The 17,817-nt window shown below is 36.5% G+C and overlaps 2 protein-coding genes and 1 long non-coding RNA gene across 4 annotated transcripts in view; 1 reads left to right on the plus strand and 2 right to left on the minus strand.

Moving 5' to 3' along the window:
* The window catches only part of LOC106088422 (potassium voltage-gated channel unc-103), a 57,247-nt gene extending 56,961 nt beyond the window's left edge, over window positions 1-286 (minus strand). For both annotated transcript variants that reach the window (XM_013253940.2, XM_013253939.2), the window contains exon 1: window positions 16-286. The gene's annotated coding sequence lies outside the window, so the exon portion shown is untranslated. The remainder of the gene's footprint in view (window positions 1-15) is intronic.
* A 1,854-nt stretch (window positions 287-2,140) lies between these two features.
* Window positions 2,141-3,276, plus strand: LOC106088440 (uncharacterized). Its single transcript, XR_001221449.1, has 2 exons — window positions 2,141-2,590; window positions 2,711-3,276. It is a non-coding gene; the product is annotated as an uncharacterized LOC106088440 (long non-coding RNA).
* Window positions 3,277-10,920: 7,644 nt separating this feature from the next.
* LOC106088439 (stomatin-like protein 2, mitochondrial) lies at window positions 10,921-17,240 on the minus strand. The gene is made up of 7 exons (XM_013253964.2): window positions 17,119-17,240; window positions 16,942-17,046; window positions 16,615-16,822; window positions 12,849-13,048; window positions 12,642-12,786; window positions 11,314-11,429; window positions 10,921-11,252 (listed from the first exon to the last, which is right to left on the minus strand). Exons 1-7 carry the CDS (start codon window positions 17,155-17,157, stop codon window positions 10,953-10,955), a joined length of 1,113 nt encoding a protein of 370 aa, XP_013109418.1. The 5' UTR covers window positions 17,158-17,240; the 3' UTR covers window positions 10,921-10,952.
* Between the last annotated feature and the right edge of the window lie 577 nt (window positions 17,241-17,817).

Below are 17,817 nucleotides of genomic sequence, written 5' to 3' on the forward strand. Positions count from 1 at the left end.
CACATTTAAACTCACAATATTACATCAGCCTCAAAGTATACTATATTCTATGAAATTACATCAGCCTTAAAGTATACTATGATGAGCAACGCAAGGTAACAACACATTTCTTTCGAATAAAATTCATTTTTCCGTTTTCACTGCAGTCGCTGCTTAACCCAAAATGTATATTATTTTATTTATTTCCTCTCTTTAACATCTATAACTCCACTGCAACATGGAAAAGTATTCTACATATTTTTTTTGCTGCTACTGACTTGCAAGAAAATTCTTTTTCACCTTAATGACTTATGTACGAGAGTTGCCACTATATGGTTTAATAAAGCAGCATTTAAAGATTCATTTAAACTCATGTAGATGGCGCTAGAAAATCAAATGAATTTCGATTTCCAAACATGATGCTTGTGATTTCCACCAGTAGTTACCATTTGCTTCGCTTTGGACTTGGTATTTGCATATGATCATAGCAATTAATCTTACAATTGAAATTATTAAAAAGTGCCGCCCTAAAATATATTTTTTTCAATGGAAGTTTATTATAATGGTACTACAATGGTATATGCAATCTCTTTAACAGATACCTCCAGGTAGGTATTGTTGTTGTTTATTTGAAAGTATTCCGAGTTGTGCGTTGCTGAGATAATTGAATATGCTTCAGTACCCGTAGCGAAGCTTTCTGAATCTGCAGTAGAAGAAAAACAATAAAGATATTAAAAATTAATTCTCTTTTTATTTTTTTTCCAAGACGATCGAAGAATTGTTTTTTGCAATGGAAAACTAAAGCAAGAAGATACCACAGCACTGCGGCCTCTTAGTAGGGGAGGTCTCATGGGATACTTTTAGGTGTAAAGCCCTAAAGGGCCGTACGTTCGTAGGTTGTACTTATATCGAATTTATTGCAAAAACGCCTTCTATGATCTAGGTACGACAGTAAACAAGCTTAGTGTGTAATGATAGACTTTGTGTCTACGCAACTACAATGACTTCCATGGTTTAGATCCCGTCCGGGCTCGGATGAGTTTTATTTTCATGTTTTTTGTCTATTGGAGCGAAGAACTCTCATTTTATTTCTCATTAGAGACGAACTTTATGATCACAGAATTTTTTTTGGCTACGAAAAGTCAAGCTGTGAGGTATCACAACACCAACGCGTATGTATGACACGTTTAAAAATCTTGGTTAAGTGGATTGTTGTTGTAGCCATATTTTCCTGTGGAGTTGGCGATCCTCATCAAGCTCTTATAGGCGAGAAAGCTCATTCCGGTCGTTACGACCGATCGCCGCGGGAACATTGGTTATTTAAAAGCGCCAATATCTCGCCTTGTCGTATCGAGCATCATAGACACTCAGTATTTAAGCAAGAGCCGGTGCCACCCGGCCTCTGAGACTCTCCACTCGATACCGCTGATAGTCCACGATTGCAGTTGCAGCTACTCCGTATGGAGCATTTCACTAACCACAACATGTGGACGCGCCCAGTAGCTCACATCTAAGCTTCTCGTGATAGCGAAGAACACCATACAGATTGTAGCTTAAATTTCCAGCCTGTGTGATGTTCATAGTTATCCCCTGTCAGGATAACTTCGGATACTTTTATATGTAAAGGCTTCAAGGCTTATTCATTGCGAAAGCGCCTTTTACGATAAAAAAATTATATTTAAAACTATTGGTTTGTGTGATAAAAAATCTCGTATTTTTAAGAAACACAATTCGTGATTTGTTGGGTGAGTTATAAGCTTTAGAATATTATCCTAAACTTTATACGAATATTCGTTTAACTATATTGTGTAAATACTTTTTTCAAACTTTAAATTATATCAACATTTGTTGAAAAATTAAACCTTTAATATAACTGAAATCTGGCGGAACCACTATTAGGGGCTATGTCAAAAAATGGACCCATATTGAAAGTTCCTGGTTTGCACATTTTTTGCTCTCTGGAAAGCCAAAATATCAAACATTTGTTGGAAACTACGGTCAAGTCCTTTAAAACAGGTAGTAGCATCGGACGGTACCGTTTTATAGTAGCTGTACCTAAACGTGGACGCATGGTTATAATTTTATTGTGAATGTGTTTTTACCCACTAGGAACCTATGATAAAGATTTCAAATCAATAGCTTTATAAGAAATATTTTTGTCGCAACTTCCCACATACAGTAGCGCAAAAGTTGGCATATCGGAATCCAGGCCCGAACAACAGACTAATTACCTGTTTATACTGGCGATTATATACAAGTTCTCTACCAAGTGTTGTCTTCATGCGACATGCGAACACGGCTATAATCTTATCATTGAGCTGCAAGTTGAATTGGACAATCTAAAATGTTGGTGGAAAACTTGCATTCGCTTAACCCAGGAAGCGCAGATGGGTCCGGCCATACCAATTTTGGCTTTATGGCTTCCATACAATTCATTAAGTTTTTCTATGAAAAGGGAACTTGATGTATAAGTGAACTGAAGGGTTCTAAGTATGTTAAAAAAACATAAAATTTTGAACTATTTTCGATATTATATTCTAATGAAAAGAATACCTACGGATTTGAACGGACATGGTCTGGCTGGACCACAATATATATTTTGCAAATTCTGGTACTGTCAACTGGTTTAAAACATTTAATATAATTTTATAGCTAAAAACAAAGCTAACTTAATTTGAAAATGTAAAATTTATTCATAGAATATTATATTTATTTATGTTTTGTACTTAAGGCCTGCCAATGTCGGATTTTTTCTATTAACGCCATCTGTCGAAAGCAAATGCATTGCTATGATATGCCATCATCAACGCAACGACAGCAAAAACGCAAGGGCTGTTAGAGATTTCTATGCGGAGACAAACACGATGCTACAAACTTTTAGACAGCAACATGGCATACCTGCAATACATCAGTCATCAATGTAAATTTTAAAGAAATTTGAGATAAGAAAAAACCGAAAGAAATTTCATTGTCTATTATATGATGGCGTCAAACGAACATTTGAACAAATGGGTGAAGGCATCATAACTATTTTGTAATTAAGGACTTATAACCAGTTTGTAATGAAGGATTTTTATGGTACTGCAATTAGCCGTTAAAAAGTAATTACAGATTTTTGCGGTATTTTTGTTACTATATTATGGTTCATATTGATGCAGATTGTGTGCGAGTGTTTCATCTATTGCAACTAGCCATCTATTTGAAAAATTGTAGTAGGTTTTTAGGTACGTAATTATATTTTTAAACATGCTCAAACTTGGACCGTTGAAATAAATTTATTTAAAATAAAAAATGTAACCCATTAAAATCAGTCCATCGATTTTGATGATATTTCGTATATTCGCTATTTACGGCATACATAGTGGCGTAGTATGTTTCTTAACTTCTTAACATTTTTTTTTAATTTATTGAAACAAATCTAAAAAAATCTTTTAATTTTATTAGTCACCAAAACGTGACATCATATGGTAACAAAAAATCAAGGCGTATTTATAAGGTGGCCGCATCGGCGAATTGCTACAATAAAACATCTTTTTTGGGAACCTGATATGTCAAAATTTGTAAACAGGGAGAAGACAATTCGATTCGCCGTGATATTTAAAATTTTCAGCAAATTTGCTTCGACCAATCAAAGCAACAAGAGAGATGTTTATTGATTTTTGAGTGTCACGCTAGAAAAAACAATTTCCCATTAGCTTCAGGGGGTTTACCCACAAAACTATCAAGATGGCGATTAAAATAGTTTTCACTAGATTATTGTATCGGTTTAAAAGGTCGTGACAAGCAATCGCAATGTCAAGACTTCGCGCTGGACACATGGCGGGCTTACGCATTATAGACGGTTGAGCACGGTTGTGTCACTGCCTGAAATTGCGGTGGCAGGTTTAGGATTATGGCTAAACAAACACCTTTCTTCTTGTCTATATTATTATCAGGCATATAGTCCTTTCACCATTCTTGACTACAATAGGGGCTTGAAATGACAGATTGAAGGGAGCATCTTCCGCTCGCCTGGGCCCTTTATTATCATACATGTTGGCACTTCACCTTCTTCATTCTTATATCTAGCATTGTATTTTGTGTGTTTTTGAGGGCTTTTGCATATTTTTCGGGGGCGACAAAATGAACCTTGTACCTCGAATAAAGCTGATAACGATTGAGGTTGAAGAATTTCTCTTAAATATATTTTTCCACAATTTATTTACAAAGTTTTTGGAATATGTACTCTATATTTCTCAATTCGACGCCTTTCTTTGCAGAGCTCACTCGCGAATAGCCTATGGCAACAAACCACGCTTGACAGCATGCTGTTTTGTTTTGATCAACCTGAGATTTTCGTGACCTACCTGTCGCTGTTAATGCATGCCATGCTGCTCAAGGGCTTGGCTGAATTTACGAGTGTAGTATGCAGTTGTGATGGCCAGTTGTCTGTTAGTTTATGTGTACGGCATGGCTTAACAGGACAATGACATGCTGCCACAGCTGGCAAGGGTTCATTCAATTCGGCTTGTGCAGCACTTTATTTTATACCCACCACCATAGGATGATGGAAATCACTATAGCGTTCGGTAAAATAAAGATATCCGCTTGAAATTTAGCACAAGGAATTCTTGTTGTTGTAGGTCGCTTGGAATTGTCCTATTGGCTCAGATTTAGGCCTTGTCCGTTCAGATTTGAATACATCCCTATATAAACCGATCTCCCGATTTGACTTCTTGAGCCTCTAGAAGCTGTTATTACACAATATGACGGACTGATGAAATTTAAAAATTTTCTAAGAATTCTTATATAAAAATAAAATATGTCGTAAACTTATTTTTACTCTTAATTAATAAATTTTAATTTTTATAGAATATGTTACGTTATTGATCTCTTGGCGTATAGTTGAACATCTCACATGCATTTGTTTTGTATGGATTAATTTTGTGAAATTATTTCTGGTATTTCATTTGACTACGACTAACACTTATCGAGTTTTTTTTATCTTATCAAAATAACAAAAAGCACAGATTTAAATAAAAGGAACCACAATATTACTAACGAATGAATACTACTCTTGATTATATTCGCATGCTATTAATGAGAGTGTGTTCACTTACTCCTCCAAAATTTGTGCCTGAATCTGTAATGAATCTTCTTAGTCAAAATCTATACACCATAAAGTACGGTTTGTGGCAAGTCTGTGCACGCACAGTCACATCTTTTTGGTCCAAATAGTGAATGAAATTCTATTTTTTTTAGTATCGCTGTCGTATTGCCAACATGGGGCCTTGAAAATGCTAAGACAAAGTCAAATGATATGTTCATTAAAATAATTGTCAAAATTTTAACTTCATACATAATTTCGTAGAAATTTGATTGATTGACAAGTATGTGGACGATATACTATTTTGTGTATTGGAAAAAACTGAAGTCGAAAACACAATGTAAGTTCTAAATTTCTTTCACCCACAAATACAGTTCACAAAGCAATGGAAATCAAACAACAGATTGTCATATCTTGTCCACCGACAACAAAATAAGTTAAAATGGGAGACTCGTCAAGTAACATTCAAATCATCCGAGAAGATTAAAAATAATTTAAATACAATAAATATTTGAATTAAATATATCCCAGACAACCCTATTAAGGACCTTATAAAATTCCTCAAGAATAAAACGGATATAGTTTTTGGCACAGTTTAAGAGACAAACGCGTTTTTGCACGGCTCCATTAAATTGAAGTTTATTACCTGTTCCCGGCCTGGCTTGAACCCAACAAAGAAACACCACAACCACGGCTGCTTCGGAAGCTCTGGAGCATGGAATGCTGAGGATGCATTGACTGGTTTGGCTGATTTCCTTGTTATAATTTCAACAAAAATCTTGAGAATCGGCGAAAAAAAGTTTATTTTATTGGAAGAAAATTGGAAAAGTCTCTCTCACGCTGTTAACCGGAAGATTTTTTTGCACTTTCACCACTCTGTAACACAACAAAAACAGCTGGTACGCCTGACAGATTTTATGTGGTATGTTCAGTAGGTCTACAAGTAATGCATGCAAAATACAACTGTATAATCCGAGACTTGTCACATAACGTAGAAACGATTGTAGGACTAATCGCACAACTAATCATCCGAGTCCACATCTGTAGTACAATTGAGTCATTCGAACCAATTATTATTGCGCCTTAAAGTATACTTCATATTATAAAAATCTAAAGCTACAGGATAAATAATCACTAGATATGCCTAACACACCTGTTGCAAGCACATCCCAACAAACAAAGCGTAAGATAGGCGAAACATCACCAGAAAATAATAACATGGCAAAGAAACCTGTTGGTAGTATGGAGGTCAGTGAACTTATGGAAATTATGAAATTCACTATGAATAATATACTTGAAGAGAAAATTAAGAATCTGCCCACCAAACAAGATATGGAAGATGTTAAAGCCGGTATATCATTTGCAACTTCTGAAATTGCCAATCTGAAGACTGAAAATATTCAGTTAAAACAGGAAGTGGAATTGCTCAAGAACAAACTGGAAGAAAGCGACAGGAATGTGGCATGGTTGGAGCATCAAATACAAAACACAAAGCTTGTCTTTAAAAATATTTCAAAAGATAAGCCTGCTCTGAATATAGTCAAACAGATATGTAATGACATGCTAAACATCAACCCCCCTATAGCTTCGGCAAGAACCCTTTATGAACGAAACGGATTGCAAACTGTAATAGCCGAGTTCCCAAATGAAAATGCAGTAGTTGAGGTTCTGAAAAATACTAAAGCTTTAGCAGGGTCTGCAATCTCAATTGAAAGAGATCTGAACCCTAGAAGGCAGAGAAACAAGATAGCTATGCTGCTCATAAGAAAGTCAATTCTCGAAGAATCAAGAAAACATAAAATCGTAGTTAGAGATGATAAATTAAACATCAATAACAAGTGGTTCTATTGGAACAGCGAAAGAAAATTAATGTGTGGGCGAGAAGAGGGGGAGTCCGTATTAAAAGAATTATATGGGAATGAACTGACAACAGCATTCTACAATAATATTTTTGAAAAAATTGCGTCAAAAAACTAGATGATCTCCAAGGGAGACAAAGCTCAAAGAAAAAACAAAATAATATGGAAATTAAAATTATATCGTACAATGTAAACGGAGTATCAAATAAATATTTGTTCCCTAATTTTTTTAACTATCTAAAGGAGTTTGAAATCATTATCCTCATAGAAACACATATCACAGCACAAAAAAGATCTCAAACCGAAAAATACTTTCCCGAGTATGAAATATATTGGGTAGATGCCATAAAAATAAATAGATTTGGTCGTGCTATCGGCGGAGTATTCGTAGGAGTGAAAAAATCTTTAAATAAAGCAGGCATAAAGCATACATTTATTCTTAATCAGACACTCTGTGGATTACAGATTATAACAGAAAATTTTCAACTGTTGATAGTTCCACTCTATATAAGGGGCTCAGACTGGATACGAGAGTTTGCCCTAGCAAAATTGTTCATGGAAGAAATGAAATGCGAAAACCTTATAGTGCTAGGTGATATAAACGTTAGAATAGGCGAATCACAACAAGGCATTGTTGATCTATATAGAGATTCGTTCCACGCATGTACTGGGCCGAGAAAGTCTAAAGATAAAGAATTAAATACGAATGGACGAAGGTATATCGACTACTGCAATGAACATAACCTGGTAATTCTAAATGGCCAAACATTAGGAGATGAGGACGGTAATTTTACATATTTGAGCAACACCGGAACCTCAGTAAATGATATATGCTCAGTATCCATAAACATGCTTCAATATGTGGAAAGCTTCAAGGTGGTAGACAAAATCTGGTCAGATCATTTGCCAATAACTCTTAACCTAAAGCTAAACAACACAGTAGTCCCACAAAATAGGCTCAATTTACTACCGAAGCTGCATTGGAAAGATAGTCATAAATTGCAATACCAGGAAAACCTCACCGCTAATCTGAGCTTACAATTAATGTCCAACAATATAACATGTCTCAAGCACATGACAAATACAATTGTTGCATCGGCAGTTCAGCAAAACAAAGCGCAGCAGTACGTACCACAGAAAAAGTGGTTTAATGATAGATGCTACTGGGCAAGAAGGAAAACATTTGAAATCTTATCGAAATTTCGGAAATCATCGTCGGAAACAGATAGACAGGCATATTTGAGCGCAAAAAAAAGATATAAGGACATTTGCGAAGTATCTAAAAGAATGTACTACGCCAATATCTCTGAGAAACTAAATAATACATCGAATGCAAAAGAATGGTGGAGTTTAGTAAGAGAGTTAAATGGCCAGGACTTTCGTATCAGTCATACTTTATCCGCAGAGATACTTAGAACCCATTTTATGGAACTGCTCAGGCAGGAACAATCGTCTTTGAGAGTTCATTACGCACCTGCACTGATCGTAAACGACATTCTAGATAAAGACATAACATTAGAGGAAATTAAGTATACCCTTGCCAAAACAAAACCGAACAAGGCGCCAGGTGAAGACCGAATTCCCTATGAATTCTATTCAAATGCTACTGATGAATTCCTGACCCAGCTTGCAGCAATTTTCAACAAGATCTACACCGAGGGCAAAATTGAGGAAGAATTTCAGAAAACAGTTATATTCCCTATTCATAAAAAAGGCAGACTCGATGATGCATCGAATTATAGAGGTATATCCTTTATGAATTCCGTGGCTAAAATATTCATGGGTGTACTAAATGATAGACTGGGACAATGGGTTGAAGAAAACAATATATTGGTTGAATTCCAGGCAGGTTTTCGAAAAAACTATTCTACGGTGGACAATATATATAATTTAGCTTCGATGGTCAATATCAAGCTGGCGGAAAAGAAGAAGGTTTACGCGTTTTTTGTAGATTTTCGAGCGGCATTTGACAAAATTTCACGAAACTTACTTTTCTACAAATTAAATCAGATTGGCATCTCTTTCAAATTTATAAAGATGATAGAAGCTGTCTATCAAAACACTCAGTCAGCAGTGTGGACTGGAGAAGAGCTGTCTGGTTATTTTGATACAGAATCTGGTGTAAAACAAGGGTGCTTACTATCGCCATTATTATTTTCTCTTTATATAAACGACTTAAGCGATGCACTGGAAGGAGGTGTAGATATAGAAGGCATAAACATAAAAACCCTGCTGTATGCTGACGACATAGTAATTTTAGCGGAGGATTCAACTACCCTGCAACAAATGATAGCAAACTTGGAAGAATTTTGTAAAAAATGGAGCTTAATAGTCAACACTGAGAAGTCTAAAATCATGGTATTCCGAAACGGGGGAAGACTATCACAGCAGGATAAATGGTTCTTCCATGCAGAACCATTAGAAGTGGTATCAGAATATAAGTACTTAGGGGTGGTACTAACGCCCAAAATGAAGTTCTTGAAGCATATTCAGTCCCGGACAACACAAGCTAAAAGTGCTATAAAAGCAACATGGAAAAACTTCTTAAAGAAAGACGAAATATCCCTGCAAGATAAATGGAACTTGTACATGGCGGTTTGCAGATCGGTACAGTCGTATGCAGCGCAGGTCTGGGGCTATGAATATTTTGAAGAAGTTGACCAATTGCAGCGTTTTTTCTTAAAAACTGTTCTTAATTTGCCAGACTCTACACCAAATTATGCTCTCTATATGGAAACAGACTTACAAGAAAGTCATTTATACACACTGGGACTGCATTTGAAGTATATATCTAGTACGTTGTACAGATATAAAAGGGATAGACTGCCGCATAAACTTACACTTATAATGGTCCAGAAACAAATATTTTGGGTGAAAGCTTTAAACGACATTCTAAATGAGCTGGATATGCAACCATTGGTTGGAAATATAACGCAAGGTGAATGGAACAGTATGACTAATTCCATCATAGATTCACTATCGCAAGCTAACAAGCAAAGATTGCTGCAGAAAGCTTTACAAAGCAGGTCACGGTTTTATAAAAACCTGGATTTCACAAGAGGGTGTTTGTACCTAAATGGCGAATATAAAGTTAAGGACATTACGTGGATATTTAAAGCACGGGTCGATTTGATATACCTCAATGCTAATCAAAGAGGCTTAAATTTGGTTGACAACGATTTGTGCACGCTATGCAATTTGAGGGAGAGAGAGACAATATACCATTTTCTTGCCGTATGTCCCATACTAAGAAGCCAACGCATGCTTTTCTTTCACAGGCCGACGCTGACAGAACCTGAATTAATTAGCATCTTAGATGGAAGAGAGGTAGCAGACTGGGATAATCTTATAAAATATACCAAAAATGCCTTACAATACCGAAAGCTAATATTAACCGAGTACGCCTAATACTATTAAGCATAGACTAAAATGTCCCTTAAACACAGCTTTGAAAATGTTTCTTTAAATCCGGCTGACGACTTGAAGTCATAGCCGTAAATCTTTATTTTGATGGATTAACTCTGAAATACGCTAATATATTGCTTTTATTTTATTTTAAGTTTATTTAGACATTATTGTATTGAAAAAGAAAATAATGAAAATAAAGATTACTACTACTACTACTACTACTACTAAAACGGAAAACAAAAAAAGGAGCCATCACCAAAAATCTTCAAAAAAAGTCGTATAAACCAGATGCAGAATTACCGCATGCGTGAAGCATTCAAATGTTCGGCGATATTTGAGAATAGACTATGCGGTATTTGTCGAATTTTAATCTCCATACAAATGAACGAAATGTTTTTTATAATCATATCAGCGGTTTACATAACTGATCATACGCTAGGAAATATCACGATTTAAAAGTCGTGCACATGTAAAAAAAAAGCATGAAAAAACAGGAAATAGGACAACCTTTTGCACCTTCGTTGCCATGAAAACCAAACAGATATTGAACAGCCAGCCACTTATCGAAAAGCAAATATAACAATACAATTTTGTTTATAACATTTTAATACAGTTTTCTATTATTCAATGTCTATTTTCGATACATTTGCTGTTTGTAGTTTCTTCCGCTCTTTGGAATCAGAGATACCATCACTTTGATTCAGAGTACTGGACTTCAAACTAAAATCGTTGGCATTCATTGCCTGTGATTCTATGTTTTGCGAGGAAACTGTCTGATATACGCTTAAAGCTTGTGCCACCAATGACGATATATCACCGGTATTTGCTGGAAGAATTAAAGTGTTATTGGTTTTTGCTAAATGCTTAAATGCGGAAATGTATTGCTCAGCTAAAGTTAAAGAAGCCGCATTTTTCCCATTCTGAAATAAAAAATAATAGTATTTATTAATGAGGCAGATTTAATGTACAACAAATAAATACCAAGTCTTGTAATGCTTTTGACAGGGTTTGAAGACCACGAGCTCTTGCATCAGCTACGGCCAGCATAGCAGCTGCTTCACCACTTGCTTTGTTAATTTGTTCCTGACGATCGGCTTCTACTCAAAACCAATAAAGTATGTCAATACCTTAATAAAGTGGGTCGATTATGGATTGCAATTCTTCTTCATTCTATCTTCAATTGCCTTGCCAATTTTTTTTCTTTTTCATTTATTCAGATAATGCAACTCGAAGCCACGCAGTGGTTAATTTAAACAAATTTGCTCAAATATTAGCTGAGCCCTAAGACCTTAGTTGACTAATGGACTACATTTAAGTTAATATATTGGGTTGCCCAAAAAGTAATTGCGGATTTTTCATATAGTCGGCGTTGACATTCTTTCTTCTGTCAGTTATCAGCTGTTACTTTTAGCTTGCTTTAGAAAAAAAGTGCGCGAAATTTCTTTACATTTGTTTGTTTGGGGTCAATTTTAATATGGGTACCACATGTATTGAAAGAAATTCATTTAACAAACCGAATCAACGCTTGTGATATGCACCTTAAACGCAATGAATTCGATCCGTTTTTAAAACGAATCATAACTGGAGATGAAAAATGGATTGTTTACAACAACGTTAGTCGAAAACGATCATGGTCCAAGCATGGTGAACCAGCTCAAACCACTTCAAAGGCTGATAACCACCAAAAGAAGGTTATGCTGTCTGTTTGGTGGGATTGGAAGGGTGTGGTATATTTTGAGCTGCTTCCAAGGAACCAAACGATTAATTCGGATCTTTACTGTCAACAATTGGACAAATTGAATACAGCCATCAAGGAGAAGCGACCAGAATTGGTCAATCGTAAAGGTGTCATATTCCACCAGGACAACGCTAGACCGCACACATCTTTGGTCACTCGCCAAAAACTGAGTGAGCTTGGCTGGGAACTTTTGATGCATCCACCATATAGCCCTGACCTTGCACCATCAGACTACCATTTATTTCGATCTTTGCAGAACTCCTTAAATGGTAAAACTTTCGGCAATGATGAGGCACTTGGTTCAGTTTTTTGCAGATAAAAGCCAGAAGTTCTATGAGCGTGGAATACTAAATTTGCCAGGAAGATGGCAAAAGGTTATCGAACAAAATGGCAATTATATATTTGATTAAAGTTCATTCTAAGTTTTATTAAAAATGCATTTACTTTCTTTTAAAAAATCCGCAATTACTTTTTAGGCAACCCAATAGTTTAATCTCCTGCCAACTCAATTACAGTTGAGTTGCAATCTATAATCGACTCATAAAGATTTGTTAATAGGCTTAAGAATTACCTGAAGCCAGTATCCTTGATTGGCGTTTGCCTTCAGCAATATTTATGTCGGCTTCTCGTCTTCCCTCAGATTCTAAGATGGCAGCACGTTTCCTTCTCTCGGCTTCGACTTGCATTTGCATAGCTTCGTGCACTCTTGAGGGAAGCTTAAAAACAAGTTTCAAGTGTTATCGCATGTTATTTTTAAAATTCTGTTGAGATAGCTTACTCTTATATCTCTGATTTCATAACGGAGACACGCTATGCCCCAAGCTTCACTAGCTTTATTAATTGAATCTACAATGCTCACATTGAGCGATTCTCTTTCCCGAAATACTTTATCCAACGACATTTTACCCAGCTCTGAACGCATAGTTGTTTGGGCCAGTTGTGTTATAGCAAACTCTGGATCTTCGACGCCATAAGAAGCTGCAATCAAAGTATGCAACAAGTATGTTATATTTTTTTACCATTAAGGTTAAAATTTTAAAGCTATCTCCAAATGAAAATACTAGTATCAATATCGGGTTAGCTATAGCTCCCATTTAGGCAGCTCTGGTATCTTTATCTTAAGCCATACCTGAAAAAAATTCAACATTATGCTGTGTGGTGATTATTTCTATACTTTAAATTGTTTTCACACCGGACCCCAATTGCAATTTGCCCACGAACATCCATCCCATTAAGTAACAGCGAGGAGCTCAATGATAAGGGACCTAGCTTTGTAGCCGAGTCCAAACGGCATGGTGCTGAGCGCCACCACTTACAAGAAACCTACATTAATAACGAAAAATGTACGGCTATTCATGAGGGTTCAAACGGATGTTCGGTTTAAATGGAAACCTGAGAGTGAAAAATTATTGTGGTGGCATGACGTTCAGTTCCAAAGACGGCTTAAAGCATGTTATTCGAATTCTATCCAAAAATGGTTTGCGAATTTGCCATAGTATCAAACTACTTGCGAGGTCGTACTCAGTCTGTCGTAACTCAAGATAATATATCGAATCCTTTGAGAGTTAAACATGGTGTTCCTCAAGGTTCAATACTGGTACCCTTACTGTTTTGCATGTACAATATATAAATGACCTACTCCATCAACTTGACTTTACAAATATACAAATTTATGCGGACGATGTTCAACTATACTTAAGCTTTCCTAATTCGCAACTTATAGATGGAATATAGAAGTTGAATAATGATTTAAACTGCGTATAGAAATGGGCAAAAAAAGGCTCAACATAAAACCGTGTAAACATCCCAAAACCTCGGTATTAAACAGGACCCTTACATGGAATGACTTCATCGTTGCGGCAACTGGAAAGTTATTTGGAATGCTGAGAACTCTCTATAAAACACACCTGTACACACCAAAACATTCCCGATCACTCCTGGCAAATGCATATCTTTACCCCGTGCTACTTTATGGTTGTGAGTTGTTTGGCAAATGCGACTCGAGAAGCAAATCTCGCTGAAAACGGCGAATGAAGCCATTATAAGGCATTTGTACGGTCTAAGAAGATACGATAGCTGTTCACAATTTGCAAAGAGCCTTCTTCACGTAGCGTTTGGGGATCTACTAAATATAAAAACGCTGCTGTTACTATTTTAAATGGTTATACTATATATAACTATTTTAAAAAGTTTTGGTCTAGAATCTAATAAGCAATTCGATTAATAATACTAAATGTACCTTTATTATTAGAAAAAAACGAACAAGTTAATTTTATCAGTATTGCTATACCATTGTGTCCTACAATATATGTCAAGTACCAGTGTAAGTCACATACTGTAATTAAAAGATTAATTCTTGTTGTTTGTTAATCTGAAGAAGGCATATGAGTCAGGCTACAGGGACCTTACTAAAGACGCATTCCGCCCACTTCAGATGCTCACAGCACAGCAAGAGTTCTGGCAGCACAAGAATATGTGAACATAACGAAGAGACCGTGGCACAGAGGTTAGCATGTCCGACTAAGACGTCTAACGCATGGATTCAAATCCCGGCGTGAACATAATAAAAATTTTCAGCGGTGGTTAATCCCATTCTAATGTTGGCTATATTTGTCAGGTATCCTGCCATGTTCATAAACTTCTATACCAAGTGGTGTCGCTATTCGGCTCGCCGTTTGGACTAAAAGATATCATTTAGCTTAAACTTTAATCGAACTGCAATTTTGTGTGCGAAATGTACTGTTAGAAATAAAGATACTGACAGGTTGATGAAAATAATAAAAATTGGCAGCGTTGGCTGATGCTCATACATTAGGGTGAATACTTGACGGATGCTCTAAATCTGTCCGTCTCCACCCTGGTGATTGCAGACATATGAACATATAAATAGTAGGTCGATCAAGGAGAGTACAGGCAAATCTCTTTCTCTCTCTCTTATGGCCATACCTCTGATTCCAGCAGATCACCAACACGCATTCTTTGGAATAATATTCATCTTTCAAAATGCCGCCCTTCGATCTGCGACGAGCTGTCTTCTAAGTTCTCATGTGGACCACCTCCATCAGGAGACAAAGATCCTACCAGTGCGAAGACATAACTACATGCTGTCTAAGCAATACCTTTTGGTCTGTTATCGCAGAGACCATCCAAATCATCATCTTGTGGATAGGTATCCACCGCCCAAAAGCCTCAAGGTAGATCTACATGATCTAGTGCGTGTGACTGCCAAGCCAGAACCACTCGAATCAGACCCAGATCCCTCTGGACGCACCCCATCCTAGTTGCAGAGTTCCTTGATCTGGACACTGAACAGAATCAGACAGACGAAAGATAAAACACAACAAACGGCTACAACAACAACGGATTGCGTAAAACGCATAGCACTACAACAGCACTCTCTTGTAGCGCTGAACCTAGAGCGTAGATTCAGCGCTACAAGAGAGAACCTCTAGATCGAGCGGCATATCAAGCAGGTCCAGACAACATTCATGCAAACACGGTAGCAGATTCGGTAAATATCTACTGGGTGAATGTAGTCCTTGGAGAACGACCGCCTCTCATTGCACCTGAAGAAATTGATCTGAAAAATATGTGCTCGTTTGGAGCAGTAACGCTTTGTGTCAGCTACCCTGTAGTATCTCTTATAAGTTTTGGCTTTCAACATTCATCTTTCACAGGTTGCGCACAGTGAAATACTTCGTATACGGAATAGCTGCAATTGCAGCCGCAGACACTCAGCGATATCGAGTGAAGAGCCTCAATGAGGGACCGGATCTTGCAAAAATTCTGAGTACCTGTGATACTCGATAAGACAAGACGAGTTATTGGCGCCTTTGAATGACCAATGACCATAACGTTCCTACCGTGATTCATCGGAAGGAACTTGCTCACCTATAGAGCTTGACAAGGATCGCCACTATCCCATACAAAAATGTCTGGCTACAACTACTTATGAGTTAGAACTATTTATCATCCAATAACTACCGTTTATCATGCAATAACAATTAAATAAATAAATATTCGAGATAGAAGAAAATCTGAAGGAGCACCACAGAGAACGTTGTAGTTCCTTTACGGGTACAAAGGCGAGAGCAATTTAAAGAATGCTACTTAAGAGATGGAACGGTCACTTGCAACCCCAAAGACAACAATAGAAGAGGTAGAATAACCAATATCTAAAGAAGACGAATGGAAAATGAAAAAACTTTCAATGTACAATAATTGTTGGACAATAACAAAAACATTTCATGGAATTTTGTTCCAATCTGAAGTCATAGTGAATCAATACCATGTGTTATAGGTTATAATATAATCGGCAACGTCAATTTTATTTTAATTTGATTTGCTTAACGATAATTATTATAGGTGCACTTTTTTATATTGAAGAAATGTCTAACTACTGCAAGGTAAAACGGTAACATACTTTTGGTAAATTGACATTTCCCGCAAGATTAAGGTTAGGATAACTACACCTAACGTACAGAAAACCTTTAGCTTAAAACGATTGAATTGGGCGTAAAACTAAACCATAACAATACACTTACCTCGGTATGGGTCTATTATCCGTAAATACAATACACCGTCTATGCTAAGAGTAACGTTGTCCGATGTGATTGCGCTCTGTTTGGGAACATCAATGGCTATTTCTTTTAGACTTTGGACATATTTTATTTTATCCATGATGGGCAGCAAAACATTAAGACCAGGCTCTAAAATTCGATGAAACCTTCCCATGCGTTCCACAATCCACGCCTGAAAGGGTTGATTTTAGAAAGTTATCTAATAAAGTTGGGTTTCTCTCGTAAAGTTTTACATGATTTAGACATAGATTTAGATAAAAGTGGTAGTAGTAGTAACATTTTACGACCTACCTCTTGTTGGGGCACGAACATGATTATGGTGTTCATTGGAGTAGAAGTTTTAGTTCTGCATTGGTGTATTAGAGCATTTGTACACCGGCGGCGTGTGATTACTTGCTAAAATTTAGTAAAGCAAAATTTATTTGTTTATTAAAGTCAACAAGTTCATAAATAAACATTGAATTTTACCCTTGCTAATAGCCTTCCCGTATTCACATAAATCGACATTTTAACAATAATAATTGATTGGTAACTTGTATAAAAAGGTCGATTAACTTTCTGCAAAAATAATATGTTCTAATCGTGCATTGTTGCCATGCAATTGCATATAGTTTATTAAGCCCCAGCCATAATCAGCGCGTTAGGCGTTGTTTCACAAATGCTTAGGTGTGTGCTACGTTTTATTTTAAGCCTAGTACTGACTTCGACTTTTCGGCCAAACAACTGTCAGAACGCATTAAGCCTAATACTGACTTTAACTTTTCACACGAACAACTCTCAAAATTCATTGTAAAAAATGTAACGAAGATAATGCGAACACATTCCGTACAAGTGGTACTGAGTTCCATGAGCAAAATAGTAGCGACATGTCGCTGGATTAGAATAAATTTCGCACAATTTTAAATGAAAATGCAAATGTATTTAAACACTCACGAAATTGTCAACTGGGAAGTTTCCGCAGCATGACATAATTACCAGGTAGTGTGCCGTTAGCAACTGAATTCAATTTTTTCTCGCGAAGTGCACTATCTCAACGAGTTTCGGTTGTGTGTGTGTATTATAGTTAAAAACCATGAAACACACACGACCAACGAAAAATGGCGCGAACTAGTAACATACACAAAATCAGAGTTGCACTTATCACTGATTTTGACAGTTTTGTTGTTG

This window comes from Stomoxys calcitrans, chromosome 5 (genome assembly GCF_963082655.1).
Source record: "Stomoxys calcitrans chromosome 5, idStoCalc2.1, whole genome shotgun sequence".
Taxonomy (NCBI): Eukaryota; Metazoa; Arthropoda; class Insecta; order Diptera; family Muscidae; genus Stomoxys; species Stomoxys calcitrans.